At 43.8% G+C, this 23,374-nt stretch overlaps 1 protein-coding gene across 1 annotated transcript in view; it reads right to left on the bottom strand.

The window, feature by feature from the left end:
- Nucleotides 1-854: 854 nt before the first annotated feature.
- BAZ1B (bromodomain adjacent to zinc finger domain 1B) overlaps nucleotides 855-23,374 on the bottom strand; it is an 85,388-nt gene continuing 62,868 nt past the window's right edge. Inside the window, exons 12-19 of the mRNA XM_068270068.1 lie at nucleotides 19,722-19,899; nucleotides 19,446-19,631; nucleotides 15,337-15,484; nucleotides 13,910-14,057; nucleotides 13,699-13,820; nucleotides 8,154-8,296; nucleotides 5,554-5,657; nucleotides 855-2,123 (exon numbers count right to left, since the gene is read on the bottom strand). Coding sequence (XP_068126169.1) covers nucleotides 1,793-2,123; nucleotides 5,554-5,657; nucleotides 8,154-8,296; nucleotides 13,699-13,820; nucleotides 13,910-14,057; nucleotides 15,337-15,484; nucleotides 19,446-19,631; nucleotides 19,722-19,899 — 1,360 coding nt within the window. The 3' untranslated portion in view covers nucleotides 855-1,792. The remainder of the gene's footprint in view (nucleotides 2,124-5,553; nucleotides 5,658-8,153; nucleotides 8,297-13,698; nucleotides 13,821-13,909; nucleotides 14,058-15,336; nucleotides 15,485-19,445; nucleotides 19,632-19,721; nucleotides 19,900-23,374) is intronic.

Genomic DNA, 23,374 nt, shown 5'->3' with positions numbered 1-23,374 from the left:
AGTAGTATCTGAATCACACCAGAAACAAGCATGCAGCTAATCTAAATCTCAGAAACACTTGAGCTGCTGCATGCTGGTTCAGGGTCAATGGCTGAAATTAGAGACAGAGGATCAGCAGGACAGTGAGGCAACTGGCATTGCTTTAAAATATTGCAGCCTCTCACTTCAGGTGTCCTTTAAGCATGACTTTCAAACTCCATATGGGCTTGGGTGTACACATTACACGGGGGAGATGGCATGGTTTATGAGGGAATTAGGATAGCAGCCTTTAACTTCAGAGTCCCTTTAAAAATAAGACAAGAGCCAAGGCTGTCTTATGCTTTTCACATTCATACTGATTAGCCGCACCCAGGCTATGCATATACATAGGTTAGGATTTAGTTAGTGTTAGGCCCCTCCCATGGAGGATTGACTTCTTCGCAGTGGGAGGGACGAGTACTTAATAGGTTGCATGCAAGCTGTTAATGGAAACCAACATCCTCCTCTAGTGCTAGACAGGTCATGTGTATGCTCGGTGTGTATCCGACCCCACAAGTGGGGCTTGCACTCTTTTGCAGGTAGGCACTAGTCTGTTTTTAAGTAGCGCTGCTCATTTCCTTGCTATGTACATTCATACTCTGGTCAAACAGGCCCTACACAATCCAAAACCTCTAAGAGGTAAGAACCATCATATTAAAACTTACTGTAAGTGACAGATACATTTCACTTTGGAGCAAATATACATCTTATATGTATACAAATGTATTATAAAATGTTGCAGTTTTCGCCAGTGTTCCTTTATGTCTGCTGATTTTTTTTTCCATGTTTATACACAGAACTTTATGGATAAAATCAGAACTTACACACACACACACTACGTGGTTCCTTCTGTTTTAATAATAATAAAGGCAAACACTTGTTTTCATATAAATCGTACTGTACATGTGCCAAACCCAGACAAAATCTCCCTTTATACAAGATCACGAGCAAACATTTATGTCTAGAAAAAGGGAAAGTCAGTACAAAAAAAAAATGCACAAAAAGTGACGGTCGGATACCTGTGTGAGCAGAGGAAGATTTTAAAAATAAAGAGGAAAATCCTTGTTTGAGGGAAGGGACAATAAGTAATCTTCCATTCTCTCAGTCCTTGCTGGTAGCGATTGTATAGAGGCAGGCAAAGTTGGGGTGCTGGTGAGTTTGTTAGTCAAACAATTTTATTCCAGCTTCAGGAGGTGCCGCCCTGCATCTCTCTTGTATCTGGGGCACACTTAAAAACAATTGGCATGTAACTTCTAAACATTAAAGATGGAGAGATCAACATCCCATAATATATAAACACTGAAGTTCTGAAAAGTGGACATTAAAAAGTATGCCGGTAATGGAACCATTTAAGGAGGTCACCTTTTGCAGATCCCAGAACACTAAAATGTCACTTTGAGTCCTCTGCTGGCTGGACACACCAGTAAGTGCCTTTGACAGAAGTGTGTGCAGTGTTCAAATGACTGCTTATGATAAGAGATTTTGGGTAGCAGCACGTTGACAAGAGTGTACTGTACTGGGGTAGCAGTGTTTTACCCAATACTACAATGATTGAGATTCGGTTGGCTGCAGCACACATCTAACGTGGGATTAACAGTATTCGGGGTGGGGGGTAGAAAGCCAGCCACATACAAATATTTAAGGACCTCTCAGTCATGATTCATACAATCCTGAAAACGATGTTTGGTCTCTAATATAGGGGTAAGCTTCCAGTTCTGTCCCCACGACCGACTCTCAAACCCAACTTCGTCCCTCCCCCTGTCTGCCCATTTCCTCATTTCTTCCGCTTGCGCCCTTGGCCATTGCTTTCTGGATCTGGTTCAGGCGCCTGGCGCTTACGATGTCTCCGCTGGTATGCGTGTCCTGGGAGGTGTTTGCTGAGGAGGTCCTTTGCACACTGCTCAGTCTTCTCTAGGCAGGATAACTGCTGGGATTCTGACTCATAGAACAGCTCAGCATTTCCAAACACTAGCTTCAGGTCATTGAGGAACTCCTGTACGGTCTGATAGTTTCCACAGGAACACTTGCTTTGCATGGTCTGGAAGTCCATAGGGTTTGTCACCACTTTAAGATAGTTTTCATCCTCATCTGTGTTAACTGGCTCCCTGAAAGGCAACAAATATATTCACGTAATGTGTATTTTGACAGAACACCACAAAAGCCTAAGCAAAAAAATATTTGCAAACACTGAACATGTAATTGAAAAGTTTTTTGGGGGGAGTCCATACTTCTATTTCTGTAGTTGCACTGAGAGGTTTGGAACAAAGCTGCACACATGGAAGCCATGTTCAGAGTGGAGACAGGGCAGCTGCCATTATCTGTACAATAACCGCTTCTTCAGGACTAAAGCACTGTACAGACAGCCAAAATCCATCGTTATGACTATACTGATAGTACACAGACTATAGCACAGATGACTTTACTGCTCAGCTGCTGGTACCTATGGAGAGGAAACAACATCGCCCGTCAGGGATCAGGAACCAATCTCTTGGAAAGCCTTGCATGGCTGTGGCAGTGCAGATGAGTCGATGGCTTGAAAGCAGGTAAGGTGTTCTGTTCTATGCGGGTGGGGGAGGGAGTGACGTCATGCTGTGGTAGGGACAATTGGAGAGAACAATGCTCTTGATGGAAGTGATCTGCCAGGATGGATTGCTTGCCTAGTGGTTGAGAAGGCTCGTGGCTGCCATGCATACTCTGGATTCTCTGCAGAGGCACCTCAGCCGACTCATCTAATGTGTGTATAGAGCTCAACAGTCAGCACAACTGTACATCTGCTGTACAGTCAGCTTAAAGGGAACCAGAGACTAAGCACCCTCCTGTATTTTACCATATATATCAGTGGGAACATTCGAGAAAACACCTACCCTGCTCTCTGTTTCATTATTTACTGTTCAGATTGCTTCTTATCAGCCCAGATAAAATCCCCGACTGAGCATTCAGTCTGGCTTTGTTCAGGAATCTTTGTTTCAGAGTCTGTCTTCTGTGCTCTTTTCAAACCCAAGCCTGCCCCCTTGTGGCTCTGCTCAGGAATCATTATAGCTGAGTCATAGCAAAGCCAGACAATGCTCAGTCGGGGATTTTATCAGGGCTGATGAGAAGCAAGCTGAACAGTAAATAATGAAACAGAGAGCAGGGTAGGTGTTTTCTCTAATGTTCCCACTGATATATATATGGTAAAATACATGAGGATTCTTCATCTCTGGTTCACTTTAATAACCAGTCAGATCAGATCATCTGATGCAATAAGATGCTGGAATTACTTCGACAGATCAGATCTGAATGGAAATTCTTGTTTTTTATTTATCACCCAAAGGATTTTTAGACTAGTAGGTGACGAGTGGTGATTTCACCTCCTGTCAGCTGCTCTCCTTTAACGGCTGGGTGCTTGTTAGTGCTCAGTACCAGCGCTAGACAGGCAGCCCCCCCACAGAGTTGCATCTGTACTCTGCCACCAGGTAACACCTGCCACTAATTCGGCTGCATTAAAATTGCACTGGCTGGCGGCAGACAGGATGCTGAACTGCTCAGGTAGTGCACAGTTCAGTCATCCCTCTGAAAGAGGCCAAACTACTTCTGGGGAACTTTTGTCTGTTGTGGGCTGCTGCTCCCCTTTCCACCACTCCTGAATCATCCCTAGGGAGCTGCACACATGCCTTTTAGCCTGCACAATGTTAAGACTCTTGAATTAGTCAACATTTTTCAGAAAGTGAACATTTGGAACTAGACCATCAATAAGATGTTAATTTTTCCCAAGCTGTCAAGCTGGTGACCACTTGCATTTGATTGAACCAATTTCAATCTACATTTAAACTGCAACAACCAGGGAATAAAAAACATCTTCAATTAATTGATCACCTGACTGACACACCTGCATATGTAGGCTTTGCTGATCGACCATACTCTTTTTCCTGCAGACTTCTATATGTTTGCTGTGAGACCAGTTTCTCCACAAGATTTACATCCGTGCATGCTTGCACTGTGTCACCATGAGCCACAATCTGGTATTTATATTCTCTAGTGGGCTCAGGAGAAAATATCTACTATATAACAGCTTAGACAAGATATAAAAATAACCCCGAATAACTGGCATTCTTAAGCAAAGGGCATCATACCACCATTGCTTCAGAATACTCGCTGCTTGCGTTTGTGGAAATGGAAAGTGCAGCCTATGGCCAGCTAAGTGCCAGATAAACTTTGGTTACATTAGAAAGCACTGGTATTAAAAACACTCACAAATCACTACAAGTCTGTTTTTAGCATGAAAGTTTCAGTACTTATAGGACTTAAATATGCAAAGTAGTAAGTGTTTGTATCGCACTTTAATGACTAGAAATAGAGAAATAGGATGCCTTTTTAAATCTTGAAATGTCTCTTAAAATCCACAAAATGTGTTCCCATCTCTGCCTATGCTGTGCTCTGAGCTGCACGCTGGACAGCACTGTGCAAGAACAGTAGCTGTTACCATACATCCCGGTCCTGGAAACACCCACCAGGAGCTCAGGGATCACAAGGCAATATACAGGCATCAGAACAAGTATGGCATAGAGCACAGGTTCTTAAAGAGAACCTGAACTGAAAATAGTCAAAATAACCATACGCAGGTCATACTTGCCTCCTGTGTAGTCTACTCAATTTCTTTCTCCTCTTCTGTGTCCCATTTGTCTACTGTGATCAATGAATTTCTCCATCCACCATTTTAAAAATGGCCATTACCCCATAACAGCTTCCTGGTCAGCACACTGTAATTTCACCCACTTGAGCCATAGGGAAACATGAACATTTCCTTTCACATTCAGTTGTAACTGACTGCTGTGTGTATATATATATGTATATATATATATATATATATCTCTCTGACAGCAACTGGTATATCTCAGTTCTGACAAAATATTGTCAGAACTGGAAGGGATCGCTGTAAGAAGAAAATTGTGATTGTGTATATAATATTCGGTACTTATCCGTTAGCCGGGCGCATCCGGCAGGTGGCACTGTTGTAGCGAATTTCATTCATGCTTAGTTAACGTAGTGCTGTGTGAATGGAAGCGCCGCAGGTGGCGCTAATTGCATTGATGCGGCACATAACAATAACGGTGTTAATGGGAACTAATATGTATTTCAAGTGGCCGGAACTGTTACTTAATGCAATTAAAATGAAGGCGGCGGCAATTTAACAGATGAAGCCACCGCCTTCGTCTGTTCTTCGTCTTCTTCTCCCACTTTGCCCTCCTCTGGCTTCTATACAATGCTGGCAGCCTGCGGGGACATGCGTCTCCCCCCAGAGTCGTTCGTCGCGGAAGGGAATCCTGTTTGTTTTCTTGCGACGAACGACTCTAGGGGGACACGCGTGTCCCCCCCCCCCCCCAGCTGCCAGCATTGTATAGAAGCCAGAGGAGGGCAAAGGGGGAGAAGAAGACGAAGTGTGTATGGGCCTTTAGAGTAACCAGCAGGTAAAAGGCAGTAGCTGCATCCCCCTGTCCACAAACTGAAAAGAAAAAACACACCCACCACTAAGTCACAGTAAACTAGTGCACTCACCTGAACGGCCAGCTGAATCTGTATTTTATAAGTTTACATAAAATGTCCTCGCACTTTTGTAGCTCTTGGTTCTGGCGGCGTGAAACTGGCTTAGCCCGGCGTATCTAAAGGAGGCAAGGGAAAAGTAAGTTACTAAGACACTTCAGTCAAATGAGGAAAATACAATGGCCTGGCAAGTTAAACAAATGAGCACAGCGTAAAGGTAACTAATGGCACAGCAGCATTCCTAACAGTTTAAAGAAAACCTAAAGTGAAAAGACCATGACTTCCTGGGAAACCCGCCAAACTATTACAATGGCTGCTGTAATGATTTCTGTCTTAATATGGAGTATTGGAACACCTATGCAGATCACAAAGCAACAATTCTGAATGCCTTCTTGCTTTCCTAAGCTATTTTACAAGGAATTTACAGGTTACCATTTACTTGACTGTGAAAGTTCTACAAGTTCGGTTATGCTAAAATTAACTTTTCTACTGTCACTGTAGTAGATCGTGCTCAAACGCAGATTCGGTGTTCACCAATCCTAAACTATCTGTTCTAACATCATACTGTAATAAAATCTAGTATCACTTTTTCCCTACATGCTGTCTGGAGTTCCACCTGCTGGCTACAAATGGTAATACTCACTTACCTGGTTCAACAGAGTAAGCAAGTTCAGGGTGACCCAAAACCACTAGGAAAGTATAGGGGACTAAAAGACCGAAAAGCCCTCCTACTAAAAAAAGCAATGCTTAGTGTGGTTTTCCTTCTTAAAACAGAAGGTATTTGCGATAATTCATATTTAAGTGTGTAACTGGTTACCCACAATGCACACTGCTAAACATGCAAATTATCTCTATGCCCCAGAAGCTAGACTTATAGAAGATTCACATTCTTGGAACAGAGAATAAACATTTAACTTCTGCATGCAAAATGGCCCGGGGGTGGGGGGCTGGGAAGGGTGAATTAAAAAAAAAAACAAAAAAAAAAAAAAAACAGATAGGCTATATACTGGCAATATACTGGCAGTTTTACAATGCTTGCAGTGTATGATAACTAATTATATACCCTTTATGCTCTGGTTCTAACAGTGCATTGGAGTAACTTTTCCCGATTGAACTTGGGCAGATGTCTTTTTTTCAACTAAACCATGTAACTTTCAGCCATGAAGTGTAGGTTGCAACATGTTTAGTTTTAAATCTGGTCAACGAAAAATATTTCTTATGGGGCTCATACACTTAACGATTTTACCGTCGATATACAGCAGATTCAATCACTGATCGAATCTGCTGTGAAATCGTTGCGCATACGCTGAACAATCGATTTCCGTCCGAAATCGAAAGTTCCTGTCGATCCGTCCGTGCGGAAGATTTTGCTCGATCGCCGGGTCGGGAGTGCGTCGATAGCGGCGTTCGAATGTCCGATGATAGCGGCATTACCTGATCCGGCCGGCGCAGGCTTCACTTCTTCCTGGGGGGGGTGGGTGGGAGGTTGACTCGCGCGCCGGCCGGATCAGGTAATGTATGCGGGGGGCGGGGGGGGGGGGGGTACTACATCAGCTTCACAAATGGTGAATAGATTTCATGCTGAAATAGATTCACAATCTGTTTGCAGTAAAGGCAGCCATACGACCCCCCTCTGATCAGATTCGATCTGTTGGTCGATCTGATGGCTAGTCGACCAGTGTATGGCCACCTTTAAGGAATAAAATCGATTCACCATCTGTGAAGCTGCCGCCTCTGCATACATTACCGGCGAGTCCCCCGGTCTCCGCTGTCTTCTCTGTGCTCGGCTCCAGCTTCACTTCCGGGGAAGTTTAAACAGTAGAGGGCACTCTACTGTTTAAACTTCCTGTCGGGACAGGAAGACGTGAAGCCTGCCGGAACCCAACGGAGAAGGAGCAGCGGAGACGCGCCGGCGGAGCAGGTAATGTATTGCCGCTAGCATTGGTCATTTGAACGCCGCTATCGACTCACTTGCGACCCGCCGGCAATCGAGCGAAAACTTCCGCACGGACGGATCAACAGGAACGATCGATTTTGGATGGAAATCGATCATTCGGTCAGCGTTTGCGCAACGATTTCACAGCAGATTCGATCACATAGCAGATTCGATCACATTGATCGAATCTGCTGCATATCGGCAGGAAAATAGGTGTATGGGCCCCTTTAGCTGATGGAAAAAATTTGCAGCAGGAAAAAGAACTAATTTAAGCAGCTGCTTGCTTGAAAATTACTACAAAATATGCATAAACACTGAAGTGTCTAAAAAAACATCTTTTTATTTAATAAATGTGTTTAACCTAATAGCCCTAACTAAACCGCTGCATCCTCAGTGCTGTAAACTACCTAAATCTCCCCCAACTCCCCACCGCAAAAGGCAGGACTTTCTTGGTTGTGGATTTTGTTGCCCCTGTGCGCTTCCGTGTGAGGCAGGGCTATGAGCCGCAGCCCTGCCTTACACACGTCTGTCAGTGGCGGATCTCCGCCTCTACCAGCGAAGGAAGACTTAGGTTTTCAGCAAGGAGTCTGTGAAAGCAGCTTTCTTGTTGCTCTTGCTTCTATTTCTCTCTTTAACCGTTCCATGATAGACGCTCCAGGTGACAAGACAGGTTACTTACCACCTCATCTACATCCGCTCCGTTCTCTGGAGGCGATGCTCGCTGTCGGGCAGGTTTGGAGGGCTGTTGATTCTGACTCCTGTTCTGTGGAGGACGCCCACGTGTACGACCGGTTTTTGCTTTAGTGGCTTTGTAAGATCTCACTAAAAGATGGAGAGGGAGAAAAAAAAAAAAAAAAAAGGTAAAGCCAGAGAACATTATGAAGTTGTAAATACACAATATGCCCATTTCACAAGTGAAAACAGAGTGATTACTTGTTTACTTGTAACACACCCCAACCCCCCCTCCCTCCCCCCAACACATGGTTAGAATCCCACCATAGGTCGAAAGGTGATTATCTTCAGCAGATTAATAAAGCAGTGTGGGGCTGATCTTTATTATCCCAGCTCCATAGAGGCAAAAAACATGTCCAGTTACAAATGGAAATACCTGAAACTGATGCTTTACTTCAAGGCTAAGCAAGACTGCTAAGCAAAGTCTGGTACACGTCTGATTGGTCAATTTTAGCTTACTTGCAAAATCTGTTCACCCTCATACTACAAGGAAGTGGTAAAGCTAGCCAATCAAACTGGATGTGTGTATGCACCATAAAACTTGCTGCTCATCCCTGCTAAAGCCTGGTACACATCTTCAAATTGGAATGGCCAATCATTCAACAATTTTACCACCTATATGTGGTACAAGAGTACATCTAGCCAATCTGCTCGTAGTATTCAAAATCTGTTATGTTGGCTCTTCATAAATACAATAAATGTGTTGACCCTCATACTACATGGCCAATCAAAATTGAAGGTGTGTGCCAGGCTTAACACACTTGGCACAGTGATGGTCTGTGAGGATACCGGCCTGCTCTTCGGGAGGATGTGTACCTATAATTAAGCCAGCGGGAAATTTGGGTGCAGGGTGAAGCTAATAAGCCCACCCTTTTCCTGCAAATGTCCTGGTGGCGTTAATTACTATTCCCCCTCCAGGTCTCGAATTCCTGTTTTTTTATAGTAATTTGTGCTCCGTCTTGACGGCCCCCAAATTGCTGTCCAAGCGCAGCTTTAGCTGTAATTCCCTTTACGGCCTATGGTGGCGCCGGCTGCACTGAAATCTCCGACGCTGTTTGTGCATGATTTGTAGAGAGGATAGCCGGAAGCAGTAAGCTTACTGCAGATTCTCTGCAACTTACAGCATGAAAAAGACATGTTTCCAGTCTCTCTTATAGCCCACATTCCACTAATGAAGAGCTCAGATTATTCCAGAGATCATGACAAATCCCTCACCAAATCAGCTTTGCCACAAATGGTTTAGTGTTTATTCCCCCCTCACAAGCACATTATGGAATACCCAGATAGCTCAGGGTGACCCAGAACCACTAGATAAGTGTAAGGGGCTCACAGCAAAGCAAGCTTCAAGGACACACAATCATTGTAGTGGAAAGCAGGCACAACAAAGCTTCCATAAAATTAGGACTGATCTCTGTAGTAGACAACTGTGGAAAAAGAAAAAAACATTTGTTCCCCAGATCATCCCCCTCCTGACTTAATGGCTGCAGCACAGCTGGTGTCGGTGAGAGATGAGTGGAGGAGAAAACAAAAAGGGGGCCACACAGCGGGATGTCACAGTTGCCAAGTTAATCAGTGGGAACGTAACTAACGCGAGGTAGGAGGCAAACACGTGTCGTGTTACCACTACAGGAGCTAACCGTGAACTCCAGCGCCTGTTACTGCTCTGTAACTGCATTCTCTAGAGAGGCGGCTGTCACTGGCCCTGAAATGCTGATCCTGTAGGATCCCTGTGCTTTCATCTTTATGTCCCACACTCACATACAAACGTGTCTCTTGTAAATGAAGCTGCAGCCGACGGCATGCCATGCAGGCGGTTCTTGTGTGCTGGGGCCAACAATTCCCCATTCTCTGAGGTCCTGCAGGATTGCAAAAGCTTACTGCCTGTGTTAACTCCTTCACTGTTAAAACCACAAGCCCAGAGCAGCAAATTAAATAGTGCCAGTCAAGCTACAATGAGATTAGTGATGCCATTTTCGGAACAGTCTGCAGAGTCACTCTAAAGTCAATCCTATTTTAAACCTGTCCATAATCAATACACTTCGCATTCTCTGGCAACCGTGGGGAGCCCTTCATATTCCCCAGTATTCTCTGACCCAAATGTGTTCTGACAATGCTTTTAGAAGATACCAGAACTCAAAAACATGGCAATTACTATCTTTATTTTCCAAGCAAAAGGCTTTAAAGGAAACCAGAGACAAGTGTAACCAAGTTTTATGCATACCTGGGACTTCCTCCAGCCCCATGCGCACAGATCGCTCCCATACCGCCATCCTCAGTCTTCTCCCTCTTCGGTACCGGGTCCCGCAACTTTGGCCAGTTTGCGCAATTGAAGTGCCCTCTCTACAAGTCTCTTCGGCAGCCATTGGAGAGATGCGTAGGGAGCGCACTTCTCTTGCATTAGACTGGCTGAAGTTACGGGATCCGATACCAGCGATACAGAAGACTGAGCACCGCAGTGTGGGAGCGATCCGTGTGCATGGGGCTGGAGGAAGCCCCAGGTATGATTAAAACTTCAGGTTAAGCTTATTTCTGGTACACTTTAATACTGATCTTTTAACCTTCATAACCTGAATCATAAACCTGGAACAAGGATGCAGTGGAGTAAGTACATCACAAGCATATCTGTTCTGAGTCAATGATAAAAAAAATTTAAAATGGGTATATCGCAACAGGCAGGCAAAACAGTAAATGTCTTAGATTAGATTTGAAAATCATCCTTCAAAGAAAAGGATGCACAAAAAGGGGGGGGGGGGGCACAAAATTATATCGCAAGGCTTTGACCACTCTGGTTAAACAGACTACTCCGTACAGACCAATACATGAACACTATGGGGTCTGAGCAAAGACTATTTACAGTGAGAACTCTAGAGGAGAATTGGTCTGGAATAATAATAAAAACTTGCTTCCATACTCTATTGTGCATGCGGGTAAGAATGTTTTTTTTTTTTTTTCACACAAGATGTACAAGATGTAGACTTTGTAGAGGACTGAAGGGAGACTCCAAGGACATGGGAAAGGGAAGTGGCATCAAGAGCTTTGGGATGCCCATGACCCTATTTGTTCACTGGCTGTCCTTCCTTGAATCCACTTTTCATAGGTGATGGATGCATGCAGGAAACAGCCCACACTTGCCATTTTGTAGTTGCTCTGAATCACCAGTCATCTAGTTATCTCAATCTGGCTGCTGCAATCCCTGTGTTTGCCCATTTTTCCAGCTTCCAACACTTCACCTTCAAGAACTGATGCCTAATACAGCTGACTCCTTGACTAATGTAATTAGACTAATGTAATTCACTTCAACAAAGCAAGAAGAAGCTCTGCCACAGAGTCCTACACAGGACTAGATACATATCTGTGCCTGTTCTAAAGAAAAGCAGCTGCTCTAAACTGAACTGCAACACAATGGTTTCTGTTAAGGTGTGTACACACTCTAGACAGTATTCATCAGAAAACAAGCAATTACTGATAGTTGGCGACACACATTTGAATTCAGTGAATGCATTTCGACGGTCCACCAATAAGATTGTTAGAACTGCAAAAATGTGATGACACACGTATTTTGACTGGACTGATTTCTCGTTATGAATGACTAACCACTATTATCGTCTGAACTGACCCGCCAGGACGGATCAATCTACATGGATGACAAATCGCTGGCTTTTTTTTACTGTAATTTGGGCTTTTTTTCTTGCACCATCAGCCAGTCATTCATTTCTCACAAATGCGGTCATGTGTATAGAAGTTTAAGGGGCCCATACACTGGTCGATTGATACTATAGAATTGATCAGAAATAGATTCTTTCAAATCAGCCAATCGATCAATTTTGCGATCGCTTTCGATCATTTTGATCTGACAAGATGGAGAATCTAGGTCAATCTGCTGCTGGCAGCAGATCGGTGGCCCATAGAGTTGCATTGGATCTAATGGTGCAATAATGCATTTAGATCGATTTTCAATAGATTTCCAATAGATTTCATTCAAAAATCCAGGGCTTCCGACTCCAACTCCTCAGTTTATGAAACCACGACTCCGACTCCAACTCCGGGTGCCCAAAATTGCCCTAACGCCGACTCCTCGACTCCTTAGTCTAATACTTAACAGGGCTGTGGATTTTGTACAAAAATCCTCCGACGCCTCAGTTTATGAAATCACGTCTCCGACTCCGGGTGCCCAAAATTGCCCCGACTCAGACTCCTCCACTCCGACTCCACAGCCCTGCCATTGGAAATCTGTTCCTAGTGTGTGGCACACATCAGAGAGATTCCTGTCAGATTCCACTTGACATGCATCTGACAGAAAGCTGATGGTCAAATCTGCTTCAAATCTATAAGTGTATGGCCACCTTTAGACTGGTGTAGATATGCAAAATACCACATGTATTTTTTTTTCCAAGGACATCTATTCTCCTTGTGTAGCCAAGAAGCCAAGGCACACCATGCAGCTACTGGTTTGTTATGCTAGGACTCTCAGGTGTCTTACAAGCAAGAACTTTGTCATGTAGATGAAGCACTTGGTCAGTAATTAGACTTTTTTGCAAGCTGCAATATATGCCAATAAGTAATATTGCAGGTCACTATGCCAAAACAGATCTAGCTTTCAGAGTTCAAGTTTTTTTAAAAAAATGAAAGACAGGACGCTTCAAACAAGAGATCTGCGTTCTAAACATAAAAATAGTGCAGAGGGTAGATGGTTGTTGGCTGGGTTAGAAAGTCATCTCCCACTATTGTGTGGATAAATCAGCAGCTGTTGCTCTGGAATTGTGCCTACTGCCTTTTCATTGTGCAATGCAGAAATTGATAGCATACTTGTGCAATGGCAAAGAAGTGTTCTTGCAAGACCATGAACTATAGATGCTCTTTACAAGTAAGCAGGATAACCCTCCTGCCGGCAGATCTTCTGTTATGGGTGTCATGGCTGACAGCTCTCCAGCTCTGGTGGTATAGAAAACATGTAAAACTACCTACATGAATTTGAACTTCATATCACTATGGACACCTCTCCACATTCAAAAACACTGCAGAAAGTAGCAAGTTATAATTAAAAATCGGAAATGGGAAAATTATCCACAAAGAACAAAAAAAAGTTTTGATTCCTTTACCAGAATTAGGGATAGCAATCAGATTACAGGGAAAATCAGTAATGCTCACATAATGCCAACAGATGTCAGGAATGTTGCATACCAAGCACTGGCAGTGTAAAAGATGTAAGCACTGTGGGATCATCCTCCATGTTTCAAAACTGATGGTTGGCCAGCAGCTGCACCAACCCATTTATGTTTTTGGATGTTTAAAGAGGACCTGAAATAAAACTGACCATGCTTTGCACAACTCAGGATTTCATTTTGAAATTCAAAGGTAATGTTTTGCCAATTTTTTAAATATCTAAATTATAAACATTTGAGTAACTACTTGCAAGCTGAAGCACCCCCCCCAGCATCATTTCACAAGCAGGGAGTGTGGTCAAGGATGAGGTGTAGGGAAATTGTACTTACATCTGATCTTTCTCTCATGTTCAGTGTCACTTCCTGACTCATCCTCATCCTCATCTTCCTCCTCCTCTTCTTCCTCTTCCTCCTCCTCTTCATCATCATGGCTGGATTCTTCAGCATAACTCCTATTTGTGGAAGGCACAACATATCACTCTGAGTATAATAATGCAGCACTGTTTTGATTAAGCAATTATGCTGCTTTTCAGAGTCTCACCTGCCCCGAGAGCTGCGTCTGAAGGTAGCCGGCTGACAGGCCGGGCACAACCATTCACCGTCTGGTATGTTTAGGAGTACTGGCCGCAAACAGAAGAGGTGGAATGCTTTGTTGCACTCATCACACAGGATCAGCTTGTCATCTTCACCTGTGGTGGGGACACAACATGACATGAGTCAGACATATTTAAAGAGAAACCTTAACCCAGGATTGAACTCATTCCAATCAGTAACTGACACCTCCTTTCCCATGAGAAATCTTTACCTCTCTCGAATAGATCATCAGTGGGGTTTGTGTGGCCGATATTGTGGTGAAACCCCTCCCACAGTGTAATGTGATGACCAGGATCCTGACAGATTTTTTTTTTCTGTGAACCTCGTTGCAGTGTAGAAAAAAAAAAAAAAAATTCCCCCAACTGCCAAGCAATCAGTATCTCCCTCTGTGCATATATATATATCTATGAAAACCTAACCTTTTAGCCTATCACATTGCTAGTGGTTGTGGTTATAGCCAATGGCAGGTGGTGCAGTCTAGTTTTTATCTTGTCAGCCAGCAGAAGAGACGATGACGTGCAGGCTCGCAAATCAAACGTGAACGAATGATATGACGAATATCAATTTCTTGATCTCTTCTATCCTTTAACTTCTCACTTTGCAATGTATTGACTTATTCCACTCTACTACTATTTTTCAGTAAATATACTCTAAGCACACCATTGGCTGTCACAAGAATGTGCCCTCCCCCTCCCCAAATAAGCTTGTTTAAAGGACCACTACCGTGAATAATTTCATTTTTAATCATCCCACAGTAGATACATCAATTCTACAGAAGCCTTACTGTGTTATTTTTTGACATGGCCCTTTAATGATACATAGCTCAATGTAACCTGTTTCCGTGAGTCCTTGAACTAACGCTGACGGACTTTTGAATCTATAACTCCACAGCATGGGGAGACTTGTTGTCAGGTATTGTAATAAATGATAAAATAAAAATGATGCCATACAGACTCACGCTGTCCCTCTACCTTTTCTATAGCGGTTATATATCCTGGCAGCCTGCAGGCATTAGGGGAGGCAGCTGTCAGCACAGATTCTGCTGCGCAACGTTCTCCACTTCCTTCAATTCCCCACTTCTCTGTATTACTTCCTAACGCAGCTGAGCATTGAGCCACTCTGGCTGTTTTTATCACCGTAGGTCTGCCTCTGATGACGTGGTAGACTAATGAGCCGCTCCTTGTCTCCATTCATTCGCCTCTGATAAGCTGTTTTTTGCATGCGAGTAATTGATATAGTATAATTGATGCATCTACTTTGGGATTATTAAAAATGAAATTATTTGCGCTAGTGGTCCTTTAAGTGTCTCAGTGACATGCAAGTAGATTACATAGCCACTACAATCTAGATCAATTAACATTTAAAACTGTGTACCTTTCTTGCGACACACTTTGCATCGGGCGTTTTCTGAAGACATATCCCACTTGATGCAAGCATCGAGCATCCCCAAGAGCACATGCATACGTGAGAACGTTTGGGCCTCTCGGATGGCCACTTTCCATTTCTCAACTGCAGATGCAATCTGTGGGAAGAAACACAGATCTGCATTAGTGAATGAAATACATGCATAGTTTCAGGAAGACAATATGCTATATTAATACACATGGAGCAGCACTAGTGCAGGTCTGACAGTCAGTAAGCTGCAGTGGTTTTATCTGTCCCAGAGAATTTTCCCAATGCCAATTAGAAAGTACTTCAGGTAAAACTCATGGCATGATAGGGTCGCAGGCGATCTCTTCACCTCCCCTTCAAGTTGGGCTTTGGCAAACTTTTTAATCTGTCCTCATTAAGACATTGACAGGCGATTTAAAATAAACCTTAAAGGGGAAGAAAAAAAATTGTCCCTGGGGGTAGTTACCTCAGGAGGGTGAAGCCTCTGGCTCCTAAAGAGGCTTCCCCATCCTCCACAGTAGAGGGGATCCAGTGCTGGACCCCCCCCCCCAAGATATTGTCGGCAGCTTGTGAGCATGCACATTAGTGGCTTCCCAGGAAAACAGCCAAGCCCAATCTGGTCTGTTCTACTGCTCAGGTGCCTAAACCTGCACAACAGAGTGGGCCCAATTGGGCTTGGCTATTTCTGCTGGAGCACAAGCGGGAAGTCACTAGTGTGCATGCGCGCAGTGGCAACCAGGAACATTTTGTTTTTTCCCTCCAGAGGTAAGTACATTGTCCCCCCCGGGGCTCTTTTTCCTACAAGTTTACCTGAAGCTTAATGCAAATGACAGAGCACAAAGGAAACAAAACCTTTGGATTTACACATGCAATCTGTGGCCTTGTGGCTCTAGGCCCGCAAAAGCAACTGGGAAGTTATTTTAATGAAGCCACCAATAGTGACAGAAGTGTTGAGGTGGACACACACACACACACTACAATTCATTCGAGAAATCATGATCTTTTATTGAAAAAAGGAAATTTGATCAAAGTGTTGGATTTTTCTAATCAATTTTTCTATGAAAATTGAATGGTGTAGGGTAGAGTGTTAATTTCTTGATGTACAGACTCAATTTTTTTTCTGTTTTAATCATTTTTTCCATAATTTGGGAGGAAAAATTGGACCTGTGTGGTACATTGTAACATTTCAAAAATCTGACCCATCAGTCATAAAAATTGATCGCAATTGTTGAATTGAAAAGAGATTTAAAAAAGAAAAAAAACGCCAGAATAGCCAAGGTCTTTCCCTCAGCTAGCCCCTTCTGTTTCAGGGGATGCAGAGTGATTGGAGACATGCTACATACCTGGTGGTCCTGCCCTCGACTCATCCGACTCTGGAGTCGAGTTTTTAAACTGTTGTCTACATTGTTTCATAAAACAATACCCAGAAACCCGTGGCAAGCTTTATTGCATGCAAAAATTGACTCCCTCACAGCTAAACAAAATAAATTAGCCTCTCTAGTATTTTCAGCAGCCACCATGACTATAGCTAAGAACTGGAAGAAACCGTCAGTTAACTTTGAGGAAGTCAAGGCCAGAATGAACTCTTTCATGGTCAATGAAAAGCTCACAAGCATACTTCGAGACACCCATAAATCCTTTGAGAAAATATGGGAACCCTGGATTCAGCTCGAACACCCGAACATGGAGGATACTTTAATCTCAAGGCTATGAGATGGGCCCTCTCTCTCTCTCTCTCTCTCTCCCTTTCTATTCTCTCTCCCTTCCTTCTTTCTCTAGCTCTACTTCTATCCCTTACCCCCTCTAAGTGCTGAAACGCAGAGGTTATGCTCGCAGCTTGAGCTAACCTCCTAAGCCCATCTACCACCGGCCTTCCTCCTCCCACCCCCCCCCCCCCTCTAGGCCGGCTTCTTCACCTACCCTGAACCAAAGTATACCCCAGATAGCTGGCTCGATCCTCTGAGGTACATTGACTCTACCACAGACACTACCCCCTCCCCCTACTGGGCCCACAGACCCAGGCTACCCCCTTCCTAGTTACCCTTCGTGTTCTAAGTCTCCCCGCTGAGACACATTGGACAAGTAACTTAGTCAACCCACCCTAGCCTCTTTGCTTGCCCCAGCTGAGGAGAAGCATAGCAGGCCTACTTGATGACAAGTTTCACCCCTTCATGTACTGTGTGTTAATAACGTTATTCAAGTTAGGTGACTAATCTGCAACTCATAATCACTTTTCTATGTCCAATGTAATGTATTCCATAAGCTCTGTTGGTCTATGTTCCTTCCCTTATGTTACCTATTGTTCATGTTCAAAAATTTTCAATAAAAACGTTGAAATACAAAAAAGAAAAAAAACAAAAAACTGTATGGGGTGTGGCCACCTTAAGAGCATATCATTTGCATATATTTTTCCAGGACAGTGATTTGGAAAGAATTTTAGCCACAATCTGAATATAAAAATGTAAAAACACTTCATGAAGGCAATTCTATATACTTGAACTAGTTTGCCTTCAACAGTGAAACGCTTGCAGAATATAGTAAGGGACTTAGCCTGTCGCATTCAATCAAGTTCAATCATGCAGGCAATGAGCAGGAACACTGCACTAAAACAACAGCTACTTGTTGGCGAAAACCAATGTCCTGCTGCTTAAATCTTTCCTGTAAAATGGAAGCGGAGCACTTCTGGCGCATCTAATACCTGCATTTAACAATGTGCTGAAACATCAGCTTCAATTATACTCCATAGCTTACATCAACTCACACCTTCCAGGTCAATTATACGCAGTTAGTACGGCTAACCGTTTTCTGTGACGTAATCGTGTACCTAAAAGAAACATTCACAATCGTTGCCTCAAACTAAACATACAGGAATGTCACTGAAAGCGAAAAAGTCACACACACACACACACACACTGATAGAGTGGACTTCCACTGTAAAGTTCTAAAAGTGATGCAACGATCTGCTGCCACCATGTGGACATTCCACATATTCAAAACACTTCATATTGAAGATCCTATGCCATAAAAGGGGAAGCCCCATCCAAACACTCACAAATGCTATTTTCACCTTCTACAAGGACACCGATGTCACAAATAAAAATGTTTGGAGCACAATCAAAGGCCCCTGAAAAGGAACATATTCATAAGGGGAAGTTGAAACTGTGCAGGGATAAGATGACACAAAGGCCCCAAACAAAAATGGAAAACCTGGTGGTAGCTAGCTGGCACCACATCACAACATTCAAAGTACAAAGGACTGCACAAACAAACTATCCAGCAAGTGATAAATGATACAGTACTTTTATTACAAAGGATGCAAACAAGTGTGAAATGCCAAAATGGTCACGTTCCATACAGGCACAACTAACAGTACAATACCACACACACAAAAAACAAAACCCCAACAGCAGAGGCAGCCTGGAACAAGGAGGGAAACAGTCCTAATAGACAGTTCCCTATAGCTTACTATTACTAAGTGTGTAGATAGACTGCAATCTCTTGACAGATCACAGGGCATACATATAATTTAGCCCCGAGAGGGTAAAGCCAAGAGACGGCTCACCCTGCTTGTGCACAAGTCCCGGCAGTGCTATTTAATATTCCCCCTCCAGGTCATCGTGGATAGTGGGGAAAGATGTAATTTGACTGCCAGGTGTTGCTGGCGGCCGAAATTACAGTGTTTTTATAGTAATTTGTGCTCAGTCTTGATGGTGCCCAAATTACTCACTGAGCACCGCTATAGCCATAATTCCTATTACAGCTTTTGGCAGCGCCCAAATCTCCTGTGCGGTTTGTACAGCACTCCATCACAGGTCCTCAAATGCTAACTAAGGGATAAATGATTGGTGGGCAGTTAACTGCCCACCAGTCTGAGGGCTGATCCCCAGATCCCCTCCAGTTGTGCCAACTCCACCATTCTTGCCCAACCCCCACCGTCCCAATTATAGTTTACTTATTTGAAGTAATGATCTTCTAAAATGTGCTAAAATTTGTGTCTTTCTCTATTAAATCAAGACTACGATTTTTGCGGGGATACACTGCCTGATATGCGATCGTGACCAGACCATTTTTGGAGATGACATTTTCCATACCCTGGCCTCTTCTGCCATCCTCTTTTCCTCATCCTGTTCCTCTGTCTTGGCTGCAGACTCTTCGGACTGAGGCTTACGCTTTTTCTGCTTTGGAGCCATAAAGCCCTGCAGGAACTTCTTAATGACAGCTGCTTGGAGAAAAATAATGCACTCCCCAAAATCTTTCAGGCTATCCAGTGAACGAACCTGTAAAATATACACAATGGCAAATTTAATATTACATCTTTAAAAAAAAAAATTCTGCCGGGGTCCAGCACAAGTACCCATTTTCCTCACCCTGGCTTCAAACTCTGTGGAGTCATCCAGATAACCCAAACCTCCTTTCTGCAGCCTTGTTGCCACCTCCACAATATCACTCCGCAGGAAATTCAAGACCTCCTGCTGCCCATCGCATATCTTCAGGCCCAGATTCTGCTTTCGGGCAAGGTGGATGGAATGTAAAATGTCCTGATACCTACAAGATTAAAACTTCCATAATAAAATCCTGAAAATATGCAATTGTCTGCAAAGATATATTGAATAATTGACACAACTTAAAGGAATCAGGCAAAATGTAAATCTGATTTTCTTACCTGGGGCTTGTCCCACACTGACAGCTCCGTTCGCAGCCAACGGCCCGGGGTCCCTGCACGGTGCAGAGGAAGACCTTGAGGTCATACTTACTGCGCCTGTGTGAAGCGCCGCAATGAATCAAGTTCACGTAGTGGTAGTAGTTCTGCACCTGCGTAGTATGCCACGGACAACGTGGGCTTGATAGACAACGGCGCCTCATGCTGGTGCAGTAAGGATCTCAAAGTCATCCTCTGCACCGTGCGGGTACCCCAGGCCAGCGGCTGCGAATGGAGCGGTCAGTGTGGGACAGACATCTGCGAGGGGTTGGAGAAAACCCCAGGTAAATCGGATTTACATTATTTTGCCCGATTTCTTTAAGATTTAGTTCTAACTTACATCTACATTAGTTATCTAACATTTCAAAGCATCTGCATTAAGGTTTGGTTTCCAGTGCTTTCATTTAGACTTGTCAATCAAACATTAGGGGACACGGAATTCCTTCCATGGTATTTTGCCTGCAGGCAAGATGCTAATGGCTCATTCAGAAAACGCAATGAAAGCAACATATGATGTTACCACTATTGTGCAGTCATGTGCTGCACTTTCACCATGCAGTAGACTTTTTTTTTTTTAAACACACACAACACTATGTAATAATGAGGTCAGTGCTGCACCAGACAGTAATGCAGAGGGCTATGCGATCTGGAATACTACATGGTCACCACATATTCCCAGTATGAATGAGCCCATAGAAGAAACTCCTAATTTTTCCACCTCAAGCTATAGTTTTCTGCTTACCAAAGCATCTGCAGTGACATTTGTATTTCACTTGTAAAAACAGAGCAATTGAGAGCCCACTATATAGTGTAGTATTTTTGTCCAATAGGGTAAACCGAAAACGATATAAGATATAGTCACAAAGGTAGGTTGCTGACAACCACTTTCAAGGCGGTAGGGGAACTGAACCCATCCCCTTGGGGTAGATTAAGATGTTGCTCTCTGTAGGTAGGAACAACGGGGGTACACCCCTCCGCCAAAGGTGGACTAGTTCTACTTTTATCAGAAACATACTTGCCTAAGAGTGAAAGCTCTGGAGAGTATAAAACCTTCCTGTTCCTTTTGCCCAGTCTGTTCCTCTGCCATCAGAAAAGTTATTTGCCCAAAAAGCTCTTCAGAAACAGAGATGGTCAATGAAAATAATTTTTACTTTTATAGTATTTCAATTTCATGTACATTTTATGCAGCTTGATCAAACTGACAGGAAGATACTAGGATTGGTCCAATTTCAAGCTGCATACAGTTTACATGAAATTTGAATGCAAGTAGACATGAATTTGCATCTTACTGACCATCTCTGTTCAGAACCACTCATGTCCCTCAAGGACTGGTGCATCACTACTGCACATATCTGCACTATTGCATGTGCGGCAGTGATTCACTCGGTCCTTGGAACTGCTCGTTCTTGGGACACAAATAGCTCTAGAAAGCTGTTCAGTCCAGCAGGTCGAACAGCTTTACTGCAGAGGAATGGGAAGGGTCTATACTATCCAGGGCCTGGCCTTTTTTAGGCAAGTATCTAACCTAGGCATGGGCAAACTTGGCCCTACAGCTGTTAAGGAACTACAAGTCCCACAATGCATTGCAGGAGTCTGACAGCCACAGTCATGACTCGAAGGCAAATGCATTGTGGGACTTGTAGTTCCGTAACAGCTGGAGGGCCGAGTCTGCAGATGCCTGATCTAACCAGAAGAGAGTCTCCTCACTTCAGTGCCCCGTAAGCACTTGCGAGTCCCCTGCCGTCCTCCCGCGGTCTGCAGTCAAACTGCTATCAGCCTCGGTAAATGCTTCAGTCACGTCCAGTCTGGACGCGACTGAAGCAATGATCGGGGCTGATCGAGGCTGAGAGGCAGATGGTGGTGGATGGCGAGGCACCCACACGTGTTTATGGGGCTGCAGGAAGCCTCAAGTATTGGTTCTGGATATTTTAGTACATGGGAACTATACAAAAAAAAAAAGTCAGGCCCTGTAGGACGCCTTCCATCTCCTTATGTATCGGATTTTTTTTGTTTAGGCGACGGTTCCCATTACTTTAACTTCTTAGGGACCAACGCAGTACAAATCTACGTCGGGCGGGTGGCTCTGCTGTTCTGACCGGACGTAAACTACCGCCCGTTCCCGCCGCTCTGCCCCCGCCGCAATGTGCTGACCTGCCGCCTCTATGACGGCAGAGTACTGTGAGCAGGGCAGGAGCAGTTTTCATTGGCTCCCGGCCCTGTCATTACTGTAAGCCAATCCCATTGGCTTACATTGAGTGACAGGGTCAGGAGCCCTGAAAGCGGCTCCTGACCGGCGCACATCGCTCTGACGTCATAGAGAGGGCAGAGAGAGCAGCCTGTGGCGGGGACAGAGTGGCGTGACCGGCTGGAGCGACTGATTATTGCGGCGATTCGTCGGTATGCGGCGTTTTAGCGTACCAGCAGCCTCTGGTCCTTAAGTGGGCAGAGGCTGCTGGTACCGAAGTGGTTAAATTAAAATAGATATAGAATGAGGAAAAAAAAAAAAACAATCCTCACTGTCACTGAGCCTGGAACCAAGCAATTGCACTGTCGCCAATTCACTAACTTATCATTGATAGTGACTATGTTCTTGAAAGACAGATTATTGCAACCTTTTCCACACAATAGCTCGTAAAATTATACCAGGTTTGCAGAATCATTTATAATCCCCAGCCTGGGCAACCTTTAGAGAAACTAGTTTTCAGATGTATCTGAAAACTTGCTGTGAAAGGCCAATGCTAAAAGGTGGCCTCCTGACCACCTGTGATCATCCAGCTAGCTGCCAGTATGCCTGTGTTACCAGCATCCCTACCCCTAATGAGCTGCAAGCCCATAACTAAAAGGTTTAAGAATTCTATGCTCAAATAATTAAAACTGGTTACTTTGAAAGGTAAAATGTTGATCATTACAGTGACTTGGCTATAGGCTGGGTTGCTTTATTTTATTTGTGCTATATTTTTGACCTGATCTACATTTATGGCCAAAATTCATTTGGTTTGTCTGAACCAGCTAAAAATCTCTTAATAGACTGCAAGATACACAGACTGCCCTTTACTAAGATTCACCTTCCATGGTCAAAATACATCTTTTGTATTTGTTTCTCCGCAATCTGTCAAAATATGGTTCAACTCTTCTGATATTTAAACAGATTAACATGCCTGCAGCAGCCTACATAAAACTGCTTGGTATAGCCACAAGATTCTTCCTACACTATTACGAGATTTACCGCCATCTGCTGTCCACAAATAGTACTGCACTGCTAACAATTTTGTGAAAATAAGTGCACATAAAGGCAGCAGATTACTACATCATTCTTCAGAG

This window comes from Hyperolius riggenbachi, chromosome 2, assembly GCF_040937935.1.
Source record: "Hyperolius riggenbachi isolate aHypRig1 chromosome 2, aHypRig1.pri, whole genome shotgun sequence".
In the NCBI taxonomy this organism is placed as follows: domain Eukaryota; kingdom Metazoa; phylum Chordata; class Amphibia; order Anura; family Hyperoliidae; genus Hyperolius; species Hyperolius riggenbachi.
This window is presented reverse-complemented; position numbering and strand designations above follow the sequence as displayed.